At 39.7% G+C, this 17,637-nt stretch overlaps 2 protein-coding genes across 3 annotated transcripts in view; both read right to left on the bottom strand.

The window, feature by feature from the left end:
- Window positions 1-2,115, bottom strand: part of si:dkey-183p4.10 (uncharacterized) — a 7,031-nt gene extending 4,916 nt beyond the window's left edge. The window contains exons 1-3 of one of the 2 annotated variants that reach the window (XM_060932040.1): window positions 2,013-2,115; window positions 1,711-1,872; window positions 1-1,422 (exon numbers count right to left, since the gene is read on the bottom strand). The exon at window positions 1-1,422 is cut by the window's left edge and continues 321 nt beyond it. In XM_060932040.1, the coding sequence (XP_060788023.1) occupies window positions 1-1,422; window positions 1,711-1,753 (1,465 nt within the window). In that variant the 5' untranslated portion in view covers window positions 1,754-1,872; window positions 2,013-2,115. The remainder of the gene's footprint in view (window positions 1,423-1,710; window positions 1,873-2,012) is intronic. The other variant, XM_060932041.1, reaches the window with a different exon arrangement.
- Window positions 2,116-4,031: 1,916 nt separating this feature from the next.
- dnase1l1l (deoxyribonuclease I-like 1-like) lies at window positions 4,032-17,533 on the bottom strand. Its single transcript, XM_060930844.1, has 9 exons — window positions 17,487-17,533; window positions 14,232-14,383; window positions 12,395-12,483; window positions 12,220-12,306; window positions 11,953-12,074; window positions 5,827-5,939; window positions 5,569-5,726; window positions 4,256-4,352; window positions 4,032-4,177 (listed from the first exon to the last, which is right to left on the bottom strand). The coding sequence occupies exons 2-9, from the start codon at window positions 14,370-14,372 to the stop codon at window positions 4,097-4,099; spliced, it is 888 nt and encodes a 295-aa protein (XP_060786827.1). The 5' UTR covers window positions 14,373-14,383; window positions 17,487-17,533; the 3' UTR covers window positions 4,032-4,096.
- Window positions 17,534-17,637: the final 104 nt, after the last annotated feature.

Below are 17,637 nucleotides of genomic sequence, written 5' to 3'. Positions count from 1 at the left end.
CATGGCCTTTTATAGCTTGGTCTGATTCTATGCCATGGTGTAACTCTGTAGGTTCTGTATTGGATTCCTCATAATATGAAATAGACCCTGTTTTTGTGAAGCCGCTTTCCTCGACATCACAGAATAATAAACGTCCCACATCCTGTTTCTCAGGATTGTAATCATCCTCATCCTCTGTATCTGGATATATATGACCAACATCATTATCCATCTTCACCATGTCCTCTGTTGAGTAGTTGTACTCTGCAACATGATTCATTTCCTCTTCCTGCTTCACTGATAAGAGAAAATGAGTTTCTTCTTGACTTGTGCTGTGATCATCACTACTACTGTCACTGATGTCGTTTGCTTGATCATTAACATCATATAGATCGCCAGCATCCTCCTTGTTCTTGGCATCTTCCTCTGTGTTTCTATCATCTGTTAAAGATTCTTGGGCATCCTCTTCATCAACACTCATTCTCTGCAAAGACATATCCAAGTCTTCTGATGCTGAGATCATCTCAACCTCCAGGCCCTTAATCCTAGAATTATGATCCAGGACAGGACTGTCTTTGTTTTGCAAGTCCATGTTTTCTTCATCGGACAAATCATCCATCCTGTCTGTGGAGGGATCATCCCTAGAGCTGATGTCTGTAAGGGTGAATAGCTGAGCTGTAGGATTTTCAGCGGGCTCTTCGGTTTCACTGTGGGATAAATCCGAGGGGTAATCAGCTAGACTTTCCTCAATCTGTTCTTGGTCTTCCTCTGTAAACTCTTTCATGTCATCTCTGACATCATATTTGCCAGCAATATTTGGACTCCTCGCATGAAAAGGTTCATCCTTGTTACCAACAGATTCATCATGAGAAGATTGTTCTGTTGTGTTGTGTTTCTCTGATAATTCTTTGTCTGATTCAGATGATGTCTCTTCTGGTGTTTGACCCTCGCTGCACATTAGAGGGGATGTCTGTGGCTGATATTCTATATTAAACATTTCCATATGTTCCTCCTCTGTGAGCTCCTTTTCATCTACCTTTATGCTGAATCCAGTAACTAGTCCGTGTGTAGAAACACCTGCTTCTAAGTCACTTTGCGTGTTTCCTTCATCTGCAGTACATTCGCCAGCCGTATAGTTTCTTTGTTGTGCTTCTGTCATCATTGTGTTTACAACCTGATCATTATCTATTTCATGAGTGAGGCAAAATGTAGACTCTGTATCGATAGTGAAGGAATTACTTGACTCATTCTCGCTGTTATCAGAGCTTGCTTCACTTTCTTCCAGCTCAGAAACATTAGTGAAGGTCTCAACTGAGCCTTGCTCTGATGCTGTCCAGAGATTACTAGCACCGTTCGTGTCATCGATATCTTCATCCATAACTAGCTGTGTTTGAGATGTGTTAGTTTCCTCGTCTGATTGTAGATGCTCAAAATCTAGGTCAGCTTTTAAAGGAGACACAAAAATGTGCAAAATATACAGTATATAGTCAGTATTATAGTTAGATTACATAAACACTCTTCGAAAAATTGTTTTTAAATGGTTCATGAAATGGATTCCCCTCTGATTGGCATGCATGCTATTACTGAATCCTTTATAGAAACTTTAAGTGTTTGCCTGAATAACACTTTAGGCTTTTAGATTGAATCTTTTTTTTTCTCCCCTAAGAATTAAGTTAAAATAAGTTGCAAGTTCCACAAATTGTACAAAACTGACAACTGAATTATTCTTACCTGAAAATGCATCACTAAGCAAATCCACAAAGTTTTGTTCCATCTTTGTTGTTGAAAACTGTAGCTTGTAGCTTCATTTGACAAATTTCATGTGTTTCTTAAAACCTAGAGCTCAAATTTCTGCACAACCAAGCACTAACTTCTTTGTGTCACAGTCACTTCCTGTCAAAATCAGGTCAAGAAAATTTTTTCATCCCCCGAACACGCACACAAAAAAACTTAACCTCAAAGATTACAGTTAAAAAAACCTTTGGACTGATAAACATTTGTGCATTATTTATACATGCTAAACAAAAACCCACCGTGAAACTACCTGTTTTTATCCGTTGGTTGAGTAAAATCTGATTTGTGCTGTGGTTTCAAGCGCATGCAAATGAGTACCCCAGAAAAGGTACATCCTCTTTCAGTACCAGGAACAGTTGTACATGCATACTGCAAAAAAAAAAAAAGGCTTGCAAACATATGTGCATCATTTCACCAGCTCAGTGTTTGCAGGTGTTGAGCTTTGTTCCCCAGTTTATATACACTTCAAGACTTAAAAATGTCCTATAGCAATAAAATGTTTTTGGTTAGCTACAACCCCAGTTCCAAAAAAGTTGGGACAAAGTACAAATTGTAAATAAAAATGGAATGCAATGATGTGGAAGTTTCAAAATTCCATATTTTATTCAGAATAGAACATAGATGACATATCAAATGTTTAAACTGAGAAAATGTATCATTTAAAGAGAAAAATTAGGTGATTTTAAATTTCATGACAACAACACATCTCAAAAAAGTTGGGACAAGGCCATGTTTACCACTGTGAGACATCCCCTTTTCTCTTTACAACAGTCTGTAAACGTCTGGGGACTGAGGAGACAAGTTGCTCAAGTTTAGGGATAGGAATGTTAACCCATTCTTGTCTAATGTAGGATTCTAGTTGCTCAACTGTCTTAGGTCTTTTTTGTCGTATCTTCCGTTTTATGATGCACCAAATGTTTTCTATGGGTGAAAGATCTGGACTGCAGGCTGGCCAGTTCAGTACCCGGACCCTTCTTCTACGCAGCCATGATGCTGTAATTGATGCAGTATGTGGTTTGGCATTGTCATGTTGGAAAATGCAAGGTCTTCCCTGAAAGAGACGTCGTCTGGATGGGAGCATATGTTGCTCTAGAACCTGGATATACCTTTCAGCACTGATGGAGTCTTTCCAGATGTGTAAGCTGCCCATGCCACACGCACTAATGCAACCCCATACCATCAGAGATGCAGGCTTCTGAACTGAGCGCTGATAACAACTTGAGTCGTCCTTCTCCTCTTTAGTCCGAATGACACGGCGTCCCTGATTTCCATAAAGAACTTCAAATTTTGATTCGTCTGACCACAGAACAGTTTTCCACTTTGCCACAGTCCATTTTAAATGAGCCTTGGCCCAGAGAAGACGTCTGCGCTTCTGGATCGTGTTTAGATACGGCTTCTTCTTTGAACTATAGAGTTTTAGCTGGCAATGGCGGATGGCACGGTGAATTGTGTTCACAGATAATGTTCTCTGGAAATATTCCTGAGCCCATTTTGTGATTTCCAATACAGAAGCATGCCTGTATGTGATGCAGTGCCGTCTAAGGGCCCGAAGATCACGGGCACCAAGTATGGTTTTCTGGCCTTGACCCTTACGCACAGAGATTCTTCCAGATTCTCTGAATCTTTTGATGATATTATGCACTGTAGATGATGATATGTTCAAACTCTTTGCAATTTTACATTGTCAAACTCCTTTCTGATATTGCTCCACTATTTGTCGGCGCAGAATTAGGGGGATTGGTGATCCTCTTCCCATCTTTACTTCTGAGAGCCGCCGCCACTCCAAGATGCTCTTTTTATACCCAGTCATGTTAATGACCTATTGCCAATTAACCTAATGAGTTGCAATTTGGTCCTCCAGCTGTTCCTTTTTTGTATCTTTAACTTTTCCAGCCTCTTATTGCCCCTGTCCCAACTTTTTTGAGATGTGTTGCTGTCATGAAATTTCAAATGAGCCAATATTTGGCATGAAATTTCAAAATGTCTCACTTTCGACATTTGATATGTTGTCTATGTTCTATTGTGAATACAATATCAGTTTTTGAGATTTGTAAATTATTGCATTCCATTTTTATTTACAATTTGTACTTTGTCCCAACTTTTTTGGAATCTGGGTTGTATTTTCCTTCTGCATACCTTTCAGTTCTGATAAAATAACCTGTTTCTATATACAGTGTGACTACATGACTGTATTATAGGGTGGAAAACAGGCAGTACCAATTGCTTATGGGTCAAACAGTTTATTAAAATTCATCAGAAGCAAATTTGGAACAGCTCCTCAAGGATTCAAAGAAATAGTAAAAATAAAATGTGTTGTTTTTGTTCAGAGCTCATTCCGGAGGTGGTAGTGATGAGTGGGCTTTAAGTCGACCTCTACTGGATAATGGTCACTGACTTCCAAAGCCTAAAAAAGAAATCAATCAAAGTGTTACATTTGTCAATCAGTTACTTGTTTTGTAGCAACCTATAAACTGCAGAATACCTCTTGTTCAGTTAAACTGAACTCCCTTTTGAAGTTGAAGGGTTGAGCTGAGTCTGGTACAATCCCAGAAATCAGTGTTTTTCCATGTACAATTATCCTGAGGAGAAATGGAGAAAACGTTAGAATGTGCAACAGTAAGCTGGCATCTTTTAGAGTTTTTAATGGCAATAGGAATGCAACAAATGTTTGCTCAATAAAGGCCCGGTCCCACAATAACTATAACTATAACAACTATAATGATACCTTTTAAATAAATCAGTCCCCTGCAGTTTATATGGTTGGTGGTCACACCAGACTGATAACGATACCCATAGCCCAGGCCTGGGTTTATCGGTATCGGTGAGATTGCTTCTGGAGCAATTTTTCCAGGCCTGGACCTGATCCGATAAAACATCTGATCAATCAGGTAATTGTTTACATGTGACGTTGTCTGAGCACGTGCTATTTTTCTCAGGCATCTTTGTACATCCTTGTTGCATCATGGAGGAGAAGCTGATAATAGAAGTGTTGAAGAATCCCATGCTTTATGACAAAAAGCACAAGCTATACAAAGATACAGCCAAAAAGGAAGATGAATGGAAGCTCATCGACAGTAGAGTGGGTGGTAATACATACTCAATACTACTGGTAGTACTTAATACTTATTGTAAGTGTTACAATACTTAGTACTTACCAGTCATACCCACTCTACTGCCAATGATCTTTAATATATCCTCGCTGTCACTATCAGCCATTGTGTGCTGCTGAGTGCACTGGGTGTGAACACAAACAGCATACAACCGCTACATTTTCCTGCGAAAACCAACACCCCCATATATTTATTTACCTGAGTGACAGGACCAACTGATATTATAGCCGGGATTATAGTTGTGGTGTGACTGCTCCAGGCTGGAACTAAATTCAGGTATAGGTATAGTCATAGTTGTAGTTATAGGTATAGTTATAGTTATTGATGTTGTGGGACCGGGCCCTAACATAATTAGGGGCTGAAAGACCTAACTGCACTGTTCTGGCAGCCAAATGAGCTTTTTGTGTTGTAATTTTGGGCAACATGAGTGGTACGGTAAGTGTAGGCTATAACAGGACCATTAATTATTTGCTATTAGGGAACACTCAAGATCTCATCACTTAAATTAATCTGACTTCGACTTCTATAATAACTCAAAGTTAGTAAATTATGGTTGTTAAAATGTGTCTTAGCGAAAAAATATCCAAGTAAGGAAAAGTGAAAGACCTTTATGAATGTTTCTCCAAGTCTGTTAAAGTCATAATATTTCTCAGCAGAATGTAAACTTGTGATATTTGTTGTAGACCTGTCATAAGCGCAATGTGTTTTATCACGAACAGTGGTGTCCTGTTCATCTGTAATCAACCAGAGGAACTTTGAATCATTCCTTAATCTGAGCATCTTCAGGCCTTTAACAGTGACATAGCCACAGTCAGCATTCAGGTCTCCCATGAGCATCACATTCTACAGTGACATTACAAAACAAGAAACATCCTAAATGTTAAATTTGTTATATTGAAATGTTTAAGAATCTAATTTCTGAATAAAAAAAGTATTGATGGACCTCAGTTTTCCACTTCTTTCGGACAGCTTGAAAGACTTCAAAAAGTTCTTCCAGCTCATTCATGGCTTTCCTAGGACATGAGTGATGGCCAATGATGATAAAGTTTTTCACAACTGCAAAAGAAAATCAGCAGTGATATTATGAATTGCAGTAATATGGCGCTGCGCTTGTTCACACAATAGCTAAATACAGGTTTGAGTGTGCTCATGAGTGTCGGGTTTTAAAATGTATTTTCAGAGCAGCAACTGGCTGGTCTCCTAATGAGCTTTTTTTTCTGCCATGAGAACATGGTTCAATACGTCATTATTTTCAGGTTAAACAGGGATTTAGGGTGTGTAGGAGTCAGAGTTATTTCATGGGGGCCAACAGTGTGGAAATATTGCTATTCAAATCATGTGTTATTATATATGTGGTAGGAAGAAGTATAATTGTTTTAAAATATAGTATTTGTTTCTGCCCTATGACTTTAACCAACTAACCACAGTTAAGATTTCATTATTTGTTAGCTTTGCCATTTGCATTTAAACTAACAAAACAAACACGTTTTTGCTTTAATGATAGAACTTCGGGCGGCACGGTGGTGTAGTGGTTAGCACTGTTGCCTCACAGAAAGAAGGTTCCGGGTTCGAGCCCAGCGGCTGATGAGGCTCTTTCTCTGTGGTGTTTGCATGTTCTCCCCGTGTCTGCGTGGGTTTCCTCTGGGTGCTCCGGTTTCCCCCACAGTCCAAAGACATGCAGGTTAGGCTAATTGGTGGCTCTAAATTGACCGTAAGTGTGAATGTGAGTGTGAATGGTTGTTTGTCTCTGTGTGTCAGCCCTGTGATGACCTGGCGACTTGTCCAGGGTGTACCCCGCCTTTCGCCCGTAGTCAGCTGGGATAGGCTCCAGCTTGCCTGCGACCCTGTAGAACAGGATAAAGCGGCTAGAGATAATGAGATGAGATGAGATGAGTACCAGTCAAAAGTTTGGACACCTTCTAATTCAATGTTTTTTATTAATTAAAAGACACTTCATGTCTTAAAGTAATGATGGATGTTGTCCCTCTTTACTTAGTTGAGCGGTTCCTGACATAATATGGATTACTGCAGTTGTTGAATAGGGCTATTTACTGTATTATTATTATTTAATCCAGCCACTGGGGGTGCATAAGCGTAATCTTGGTGCCGGTCCCAACCCCGGATAAATTGGAGAGGGTTGCGTCAAGAAGGGCATCCGGCGTAAAACTGTGCCAAATCTAACATGCAGAATGAAAAGAGAAATACCATACCGGATTGGTCGGGGCCCGGGTTAACAACGACTGCCTCTGGTACTGTTGGTCAACAGGGTGCTGGTGGAAAGTGTGCTACTGTTGCACCAAAACGGAGAAGGAGAAAGAGAGGGGGAGGCGTGTTAGGAGAGAGCGTGAAAGATGGAAGGGAAGGAGCTTAGAATTGAGGGTAGGAACACTGAATGTGGGAACATTGACTGGCAGAGCGAGAGAGTTAGCAGGTATGATGGAAAGAAGGAAGTTGGATATTTTGTGTGTGCAGGAGACAAGGTGGAAAGGAAGCAAGGCCAAGAACATTGGAGATGGATGCAAGTTGTTTTATTATGGAGTCGATGGAAAGAGAAATGGTGTTGGTATTGTTTTGAGGGGAGAGTTGGTCAACAGTGTGATTGATGTGAAGAGGGTGTCAGATAGAGTGATAGGCATGAAGTTGGAGATTCAAGGAGTGGTAATCAGTGTTGTGTGTGCGTACGCCCCACAGGTTGGATGTGAGAATGAAGAGAAAGAGTCTTTCTGGGAAAAGATGGATGAAGTGGTAGAAAGTATACCGAGGGAGGAGTGTGTGCTGATAGGAGCAGATTTCAATGGACATGTTGGCGAGGGAAACAGAGGAGATGAGGACGTGATGGGCAGATATGGTGTAAGAGAGAGAAATGTGGAAGGGCAAATGGTGGTTGATTTTTCAAAGAGGATGAATTTGGCAATAGTCAATACCGTATTGGCTCGAATAAGACGGTGTTTTTGTTGTAAAAAATAGCTCTTAAAAAGGGGGTCGTCTTAAATTCGTGGACTAGACAAAATGCCGCCAAAAATGAAAGTGAAAGTGAGGACAGTGAGAGTGAGCAAAGTGAGGCTGAGGATCTCTGTGCTGAGTAGCTGTAATTTAGCAAACTACCCTTTCCATTGTTTCAGTTGTTTATTATTGTAAACCTTAATGTATTGTTTAATGCATTGTTTAAAACATTTGCACTGTTCTGCAAATTTATTCCATATACCCGTAGGCTATGGGAAGTTAATGCATTGACATTCTGAAGTTTATGAACTTTCAATCTAAACCTGACAAATTTGTTGAATTAATGCAATTTAAATGTTTTAATTTGGCTTGTCTAGTAGCCTGCAGTTTAGCCTCTTTTTTTACTTCTATGAAAAGTGTTCATGGAAATGAGACTGAAATGACCTCTATTTAAATGTGAAAAACAAAAGCCTCTAATTTTAAACAGAATTTTGAAATAAATATGCTTTATATGAATGAACATTTGGTCTTCAAAAAACTTTTTCCCCAAAGATGAACTTGGAAAAGGGGGGGTCGTCTTACATTCAGGGTCGTCTTATATTCGGGCCAATACGGTACATACTTCGAGAAGAAAGAGCAGCACAGGGTGATGCTTAAGAGTGGAGGAAGATCTACACAGGTGGACTACATACTCTGCAGAAGGGGTAACCTGAAGGAGATTGGAGACTGTAAAGTGATGGCAGGGGAGAGTGTAGCTAGACAACATCAAGTGGTCGTGTGCAGGATGAGCTTGAAAGCGAAAAAGAGGAAGTGTGAAATAGTGGAGCCGAAGATCAAGTGGTGGAAACTAAAAGAGGTTGCACATCAGAAGGAGTTTAGGGAAGAAATGAGACGAGCATTGAGTGGTCATGGAAGTCTGCCAGAAGATTGGAATACTACTGCTGTACTAGTACGAGAGGCAGCAAGGAAGGTGCTAGGGTGGTCATAGGGAAGGAGGAAGGAAGACAAGGAGACATGGTGGTGGAACAAAGAAGTGCAGGAAATTATAAAAGAGAAGAGGCTAGCAAAGAAGAATTGGGATGATCAGAGAGATGAGGAAAGCAGGCGGTTATACAGAGAGACGAGACAGAAGGCAAAAAGAGTGGTAGCGAAGGCGAAAGCAGATGCATACCAGGAGTTGTATGAAAGACTGGAGACCAAAGAAGGAGAGAAAGACCTGTACAGACTAGCTAGGCAGAGAAACAGGGAAGTGAGGGATGTACAGCAGGTAAGAGTGATGAAAGATGTAAATGGAAATGTGCTGACAAACAAAGAGAGTGTATTAAGAAGGTGGAAAGAGTACTTATTAAATGAGGAGAATCCAAGAGAGAAAAGGTCAGATTCATTGGAGACAGCAAAGCAGGAAGAAGAGTTGGTTAGTAAGGATGAGGTGAGGGCAGCCATGAAAAGAATGAAGACTGGGAAAGCAGTCAGACCAGATGGTATCCCGATTGAGGCTTGGAGATGTTTGGGTGAGATGGCTGTGGAGTTCCTAACAAGATTGTTTAATAAGATCCTAGAGAATGAGAAAATGCCAAATGAATGGAGAGTGTGCTAGTCCCAATATACAAGAATAAGGGAGATGTTCAGAGCTGCAGTAATTACAGAGGAATAAAATTGATGAGCCACACCATAAAGCTGTGGGAAAGGATATTGGAGGCGAGATTGAGAAGAGAGGTAGCAATCTGTGAACAGCAGTACGGGTTTATGCCAAGGAAGAGCACGTCAGATGCAATTTTTGCTTTAAGAATGTTAATGGAGAAGTACAGGGAAGGCCAGAGAAAGCTACATTGTGTTTGTAGACCTGGAGAAGGCATACGATAGAGTGCCGAGAGATGAGTTATGGTATTGTATGAGAAAGAGTGGAGTGAATGAGAAGTATATTAAAGTGGTGCAAGACATGTATGAGAACAGTGAAACAGCAGTGAGGTGTGCAGTTGGAACAACTGAATGGTTCAAAGTGAAGGTGGGACTCCATCAAGGATCTGCTTTGAGTCCTTTTTTGTTTGCCATAGTGATGGATAGCTTGACAGACGAAGTGAGACAAGAGTCACCATGGAACATGATGTTTGCGGATGATATTGTGATTTGTGGTGAAAGTAGAAAGGAGGTTGAGTTAGGTTTGGAGAGATGGAGGTATGCATTGGAATGAAGAGGAATGAAGGTGAGCAGGAGCAAAACAGAATGCACGTGCATCAATGAGAATGGGGATGAGAGTGTAGTGAAGATGCAAAGGAGTAGACGGAAAGAAAGTTGGTGAATTCATGTACCTGGGGTCAACTGTGCAGGAAAATGGGGGCTGCGATAGTGAGGTGAGAAAGAGAGTGCAGGCAGGGTGGAGCAGTTGGAGAAGGATTTCGGGAGTCATTTGTGATAGGAAAGTCCCAGCAAAAGTGAAAGGTAAGATGTATAAGACAGTAGTGAGACCAGCTGTGATGTATGGATAGGAGGCCGTACCCTTAACGAAGAGACAGGAGGCAAAGTTGGAGGTGGCAGAGTTGAGGATGTTAAGGTTTGCGATGGGAGTGACAAGGTTGGGCAGGATAAGGAACGAGCACATCAGAGGGACAGCACATGTGGAGAGCTTGGGAATTAAGCTAAGAGAGATGAGACTGAGATGTATGGGCACATCCTGAGAGGAGATGCAGAGCATGTGGGAAGGAGAATATTGAGGATGGAGCTGCCAGGCAAACGAAAACGAGGAAGGCCAAAGAGGAGATACATGGATGTGGTGAGAGAGGACATGAAAGTGGCAGGTGTGGTAGAGAAGGATGTGGAAGACAGGGAGCAATGGAGACGAAAGATCTGCTGTGGCGACCCCTAATTGGGAGCAGCCAAAAGAAGAAGACGACTGTATTATTATTATTTACTATTTACTGTTTGATCTCAAAAGCATTAAAGCAGGCAAGAAATTTCACTAATTAACCTTTGACGAGGCCCAGCTTTTAACTGAAAAGCATTCCAGGTGACTACCTCATGAAGCTGGTGAAGATAATGCCAATAGTGTGTAAAGCGTCATCAAGGTAAACAGTGGCTATGTTGAAGAATCCAAAATATTAAACATATTTTGTTTTTCTTAACACTTTTTTGTTTACCACATAATTCCATATATGTCTCACATGTTATTTCATAGTTTTGATGTCTTCAGTGTTGTCCTACAATGTAGAAAATAGTCAAAATACAGAAAAACCTATGAATGAGTAGGCGTGTCCAAACTTTTGACTGGTACTGTGTATACGTGGCAATTAAATGCTCCATGGTTTAACCATTTTTAAAACTCGATATTTTTCAAAAGTTAGAAAATTAGAGTTTCTTTATGCATCTCACACACACACACACACACACACACACACACACACACACACACACACACACACACACACACACACAAATTTAGTTGGCTAAATGCTATTACTTGCTAAGTGGAACATAGTGTTAGGAAGTGATGTCTTTGAATGTGCACTATATGGCCAAAAGACACTCGTATGTGCCAGTTGAACGTCCCATTCCAGATTTAGTCCCACTTTGCTGTTATAATAACCTACACTTTCTTTTGGGAACACTTTCCATTAGATTTTGGAACATAGCTGTGGGGATTTGTCCATTCTGACACCAGAACATTAGTGAGGTCAGGCATTAATATCAGGTAAAGCGACTGGAGCACAGTCAGCGTTCCAGCGTTTCAAGGGCAGTTCAGTGGGGTTGAGGTCAAGGCTCTGTGCAGGCCACTCGGGTTCTTTCACTCCAACCTTGGCAAACCATGTCTTCACGGAACTCACTTTGTGCACAGGGGCATTGCCATGCTGGAACAGGTTCGGGCCTCTTAGTTCCAGTGAAGGGAAAACGTAATGCTACAGCATATAGACATCTTATACAATTGTGTGCTTCCTCATTTGCGTTAACAGTTTGGAGCAGACTGGCACACATATGGGTGTGATGGTTGGGTGTCCACAAACTTTTGGCCACATTGTGTATGTAACCCAACACAGCTTCAGTGTACAAAAAGGTTTCTTTGTGACCTCCAGCTCAACCTGAGTATAAACTACTTACATTAGGCTACTTATATAATAAAATCTATTGCACTTACGGGTTGTTGGTGAGTGGATCTTTATGATGAATGGTTCTCTGGAGAACATTTCGGTATCACTGAACTTTGATTGTTTCAGTTCATGATAATAGACTTGCTCGTGCACCTGCAGTACATCTTTCCTGAGGTCATAGCAAGATGATTTAATACAACTTTGGAATTACATCTATTTAGGGTTTGACCAAAGGCTTAGCAATGCCAGTGACTGGAGGTTATGTTTATAGATCAGTTATTTTGTGCACCATGTCAGCATATATTCCATCTTACCTATAAATATAAACATACTGCTCCTTGTAAGTGTTCTTCCCCATTCTTTGGCTCTCTAAATGAGAGTACACATGAGATTTTTCAAACCTAGGCAGAATAATAAAAATATTACTTAAAAAATATATACAATAATGTATTTATTTAACACATTGTGGTAAATCAGCAGTACATGTACCTGTTTAGATTCTTCAGCAGTGAAGGAATGGCTTCACCTTTGGAGTCTCTGACTTCCTGAATCAAACTGAGGTCACAGCGGGAAATTATCTGAAAAATGGAGTTGAATATAACTGAAGTTTGGGAGAAAGACCATATCTGAAGCTCCACCTTCTTCCTATTTAACTTCCTACACTTTCAGAAAATCAGAGGTGAACGAAGTACCCAACTTCATTACTTAAGTCAAAGTACAGATCCCACTGGTCAAATGTTACTCCGATACAAGTGAAAGTTGTCCAGTCAAATTTTAATTAAGTTAAAGTACTGAAGTACTTGCTTTTAAAAATACTTCAGTATTAAAAGTACATTTTCTGTCAATGCATCGTTGTATTATTGCCACAACGCTTACAAAATCTAAGGCCATTACCAAAGACAGAAATATGAATTCACAAAATGAACGCATGCTGTGCCATCATGGTGATTTAACGTTAAACTAGCTGGTCAGGGAAACTCCACCTGACTAGCAAACTCTCTTCAAACTTGGAATCGTATTGGGTAGCTAACACTAATAGAAAATAAAGATTTCTACATTTTGTTTATTTGGCAAGATTATGCTAAAACCTATTTCTGAAAGGACTTCAGATAAGTTAACGTTATTCATGTTAGCATAACTCTGTTTTTACATGCTAACTAACAGTGTCCAAGTTAACTAGTTATGTGTTAATGTTAGCCGTGGACAAGGCTACGACAACTTGGCGGTCAAATCCATAGAAAGTCATTTGACTAACCAGACTTCATAGCTATTGCAACATTATCGCTAGCTCTAAAAGCACAGACAACTTCACTGCAAGCTTTCTCTTGGAACAAAACGTTTATATACCTCTATATGCTTCCGCAGGTTGGATGGCGAGTTTTTGTACGCCGTGATGTGGTTCGTTTTTGGCAAACAAAGCAAACATTTAAAATGAAATGAATCTTTAATCTTTTCAGAAAACTGAAGCATGGGTTCATGGGCCATGGGTATGTGCATTCTCCAGAAGAACTGCCTCTTTCCATTCTGCCATCAACTGATTGTGTTAAATAATGCTGTGGAGAAATCATTGATCTTGATTTTATCCAGTCTATGGACATGACGTGACCCTAGTGATTTCTGATAGACTATCTCAGTGTCACCTGTGAAAAAAACAATCATGTTTTAGAGAAGAAAAGAAAAACATTCACTTTTAAAGCTGCTTCATAGTAACGAGTAACGAGGACCTTGACAGAAATGTAGTGGAGTGAAAAGTACGATATTTGCCTTTCAAATGTACTGAAGTTAAAGTCATAAGTTTCCAAAAAAGATAATACTCAAGTAAAGTACAGATACTCAAAATGTGTACTTAAGTACAGTACTCAAGTAAATTTACTTCATTACTGTCCACCTCTGCAGAAAATAAAGTACCTTTAGGGGTGCAGTGGCTTGTCACTGGGGAAGTACCTGTGAGGTACTTATTTGTACCTTTTATATACTGCTTGGGAACATATATGTACCTTTTTGGGTGTAAGAAGGTACACATAGTTATCTTGAGGTCCAATAATGAGCCCTCTAGGGGGTACAATAATGTAAACTGTACCTTAGAGGACAGAAATGGACTCCTACTGTACCCTTATTTCTGACAGTATACTGTATAATATCCCATACTATTGACTATTGTGACTCCATTATTGACAAAGTTTCCGCACCCACCATGTCTCCATGTCATCCCTACTGTCCAACAACTCTTACACAAGACGTCAATGAGGAGAGTGACATCCTTAACAGGAAAGAGAGAGAGAGAGAGAGTCTTGCAAAAATGTATTTGGTTTTATGCTTGGTTTACCTTTGTCAAAATCCCCATAACTCTTTTGTTGTTGGCTTTTGCTTCTCCAAAACTTTGAACGTTAAAGGCGCAAATTTTCAGGGAAAGTGCAGTTGTTAAGAAACAAAATCCCAGGATGCATATCAGCAAAAGAGATCTCATTTTCACAGCACCTAGTGGTAAATGGAAAACAATATTCATCATGCTGATTTATTTATTGAGTCAAACTGATAGGTTTTGATCTATCTGTAGTAAAAGAGGTTGGATTGACAAAGTATGATCTCGGAATGTAGACCTCTGCTGCTGAGGACATTCTGTCTCACGGATACCTGGGAGCAACAGTCATGTTCCTCAGATGTTCCTCAGTTTATTGAAAGACAAACATGAGTATATATTCACATTCAAGAGTGTGTTGTAGCTAAATGACTAGAAGATGGGATCTGCGAAGCCATGTTATCTGTGTATGACAGGGTAATGTCAATGGGTGATGAAGACATCACTGGTCAGAATAACCTTATAGAAACAGAGGGCAGATGTGTGAGCGAAGATAAGTTTCACGGATTTAACTAGAACTAGCCAAAACAAGTAGCAATCAAATCAGCCTGTACCAGTTGCAAGCATGCCAAACAGATATCTCTATCAATACAGTATATCTGAGGTGGTTTGGGAAACCTTGCTGGAAGTTGCTGCAGCTGAAGTATGGAAAAATAATTTTGAACAAAACTGGCTTTTTTCCCCCTGACTGTAAAATACTTTGTTTTCTTGACATAGAGATGTCTATGTGAGTGTGAATGGTTGTGTGTCTCTATGTGTCAGCCCTGCGACTTGGCGACTTGTCCAGGGTGTACTCCGCCTCTCGCCCATAGTCAGCTGGGATAGGCTCCAGCTTGCCTGCGACCCTGTAGAACAGGATAAAGTGGCTACAGATAATGAGATGAGATGAGATGAGATGAGACTTTCTAAAATGACTGTCTGTTTGCAAAGTTCACGTTGGGTAAGGAGCCAGTTTAACAAATGTGTTTGTAAATGCAGTCAATTTAGTTGCCTAAAGATGTCTAAAACCGGGGTGGCATGGTGGTGTAGTGGTTAGCACTATCACCTCACAGCAAGAAGGTTCTGGGTTTCAGCCCAGTGGCCAACTGGAGCCTTTCTGTGTGGAGTTTGCATGTTCTCCGACGGGGGCCTGTCTGCGTGGGTTTCCTCCGGGTGCTCTGATTTCCCCCACAGTCCAAAGACATGCAGGTTAGGCTAACTGATGGCTCTAAATTGACCGTAGGTGTGAATGTGAGTGTGAATGGTTGTTTGTCTCTATGTGTCAGCCCTGCGATGATTTGGTGACTTGTCCAGGGTGTACCCCGCCTCTCACCCATAGTCAGCTGGGATAGGCGCCAGCTTGCCCGCGACCCTGTATGGGATAAGCAGTTACAGATAATGGATGGATGTCTAAAACCTTGCTAGCTAAGGCTAATCAGTCCAGTCTGTGATCAGATTGTCCTGCACAACCATGTCTTTATCAAACAGAGAAGAGCACTGATATCATAACAAGAAATTTTGTCAACAGAAGAGAGCTAACTGAACTAATTAATGTTTTTTTCACCACCAGTGTTTGGTGAGTTGAGAGACGATGAAGAGGCTTGTGGCCAAGTGTTAGAAGTGACATTTGGTGATGAGACAGAAATGCATATGGCTGATAACCAAAATGATAACCATCATTTCCTAGTACGAATATTTAATTCTTTAAAATGTTTGTTTTCCTCATAAGTAGATCATGTTTTGAGTGGAGACGTAGATGCCATCTTTCTGTGCAGTTAGAATGAAATCCTTAACCCTTTGATGCAAAACATGGGTCAAAAGTGAACTGAGTTTTTATCTTCTATATCTTTGCAATAAATTAATTTCATCATTCAGTATTCAAGGTATTCCTCAATTAACTTGTTTTTGATCATCATACATCCTTATTTTATTTTTTCCTTTCTTACTTTTTGAATAAAAACCCTTTTTGTATCACTACCCTTCTAATGCACAACATGGGTCAGAAACGACCTGCATTCATTTTCCAGGTTATTTCATGTATGGCTGAGTGTTTCTATGATATACTTTTGAAATAAATTAATTTTGTCATTTACTTTTCCAAATATGCAGTAAATATCTTGGGTTTTTTTTTAGCACAAATCATCATTTTTATTTTTCCTTTCTTAAGTTATGAACAAACACAGCTTTTGTAATTCTACATCAAGTTTACACACATGGGTCAGAAACGACCCGCATGCATTTACTCCAGCGTTTGGTGGGAACTGTGAATCGTGCTTGTGTAAGACATTTCACAGCTCAGCACAGCGCCCTTTGCCCATTTAATACATGTAAGTAATGTTTTTCAATTGTTCTCACATTACCTTAGAAAAAAATTGATGATGTTTAGGTTACCTTGAGAGTGAGTAGATTACTTGTCAGAAAGTTACAAGTAATTACTATTAGCTACCGAGCTGTTGACATATTCTACTTTAGTTAGCTAATTTTATTGTAGTTGGCTTAGCTAACTACATAGTTAATAAATAAATAACTGGCCCCATTCACTGCTAAAGTAATTACTTGAAACAAATTATTATTATAGTATTAAGACATTTAATTTTAAATCACACTTGGATGACCCATGTGTAGTAATATAAAAAGTATTTTTGTTCATAAAGTAGGAAAGAAAAAATTAAATTAATGATTTGTGGTAATTAAAAACAAGATATTTAAAGAATACTTGGAATATTCAGTCATAAAATAAATTGATTTCAAAAGATAGAGCAAAGAAAAACTCAGTCAGCATGAAATAACCTGGAAAATGAATGCGGGTCATTTTTGACCCATGTTGTGCATTAGAAGGGGTGTGCATATGTTTTGCATCAAAGGGTTAAATGCATTTTTTTCCCTTTTTCACTTTCGGAGGTAACCAGATTTTAAAAGCTATATTTCTTTTTGAGATACATGCAAGAGAGAAAAATATTTCAGTTCAGATAAGCATGCAATGCAATTTTCAAAACTATATGTTGGCAAATGTCTAAATGTTTAAATTTGGCCATGTGTAAAGTTTTTCTAGGCCACCACACATATTTGTAGGCCATAAGCAATAAATACGAACATTACTGCCACATAACCACTAACAGGTCATAGATGTAATGTTGCACTTCCTGGTTCACATCATGCCATTAATAAATGGTCAAGCAAATACCACACATCTGATTACAAGTTATGACGGCTTTGGTCACATTAGAAAAATGGAGCACTTACCGTGAGTGATGGGTCATCACATCTATGTAACAGTTGTACAGTTGTAGTCCATGTTTTTAAAAGTATCGGTTTAGATCACACAGGAAGTATGGTGAAAGGCCTGTGGGAGGGACAGTGTTGTTTGAGTGTGTGAATGTGTGTGTCCTTTTAA

This window comes from Neoarius graeffei, chromosome 10 (assembly GCF_027579695.1).
Source record: "Neoarius graeffei isolate fNeoGra1 chromosome 10, fNeoGra1.pri, whole genome shotgun sequence".
Classification (NCBI taxonomy): domain Eukaryota; kingdom Metazoa; phylum Chordata; class Actinopteri; order Siluriformes; family Ariidae; genus Neoarius; species Neoarius graeffei.
This window is presented reverse-complemented; position numbering and strand designations above follow the sequence as displayed.

What these genes read in the sequence shown, in the direction of transcription:
- dnase1l1l (XM_060930844.1), bottom strand. Translation starts at nt 14,372, where the DNA reads ATGAGATCTCTTTTGCTGATATGCATCCTGGGATTTTGTTTCTTAACA. An exon ending in TTATGGGGATTTTGACAAAG is followed by an intron (nt 12,484 to 14,231) that starts GTAAACCAAGCA and finishes TCCATTTTTCAG; the next exon opens with ATAATTTCCCGCTGTGACCT. An exon ending in CAGTATGTTTATATTTATAG is followed by an intron (nt 12,075 to 12,219) that starts GTAAGATGGAAT and finishes CTATGACCTCAG; the next exon opens with GAAAGATGTACTGCAGGTGC.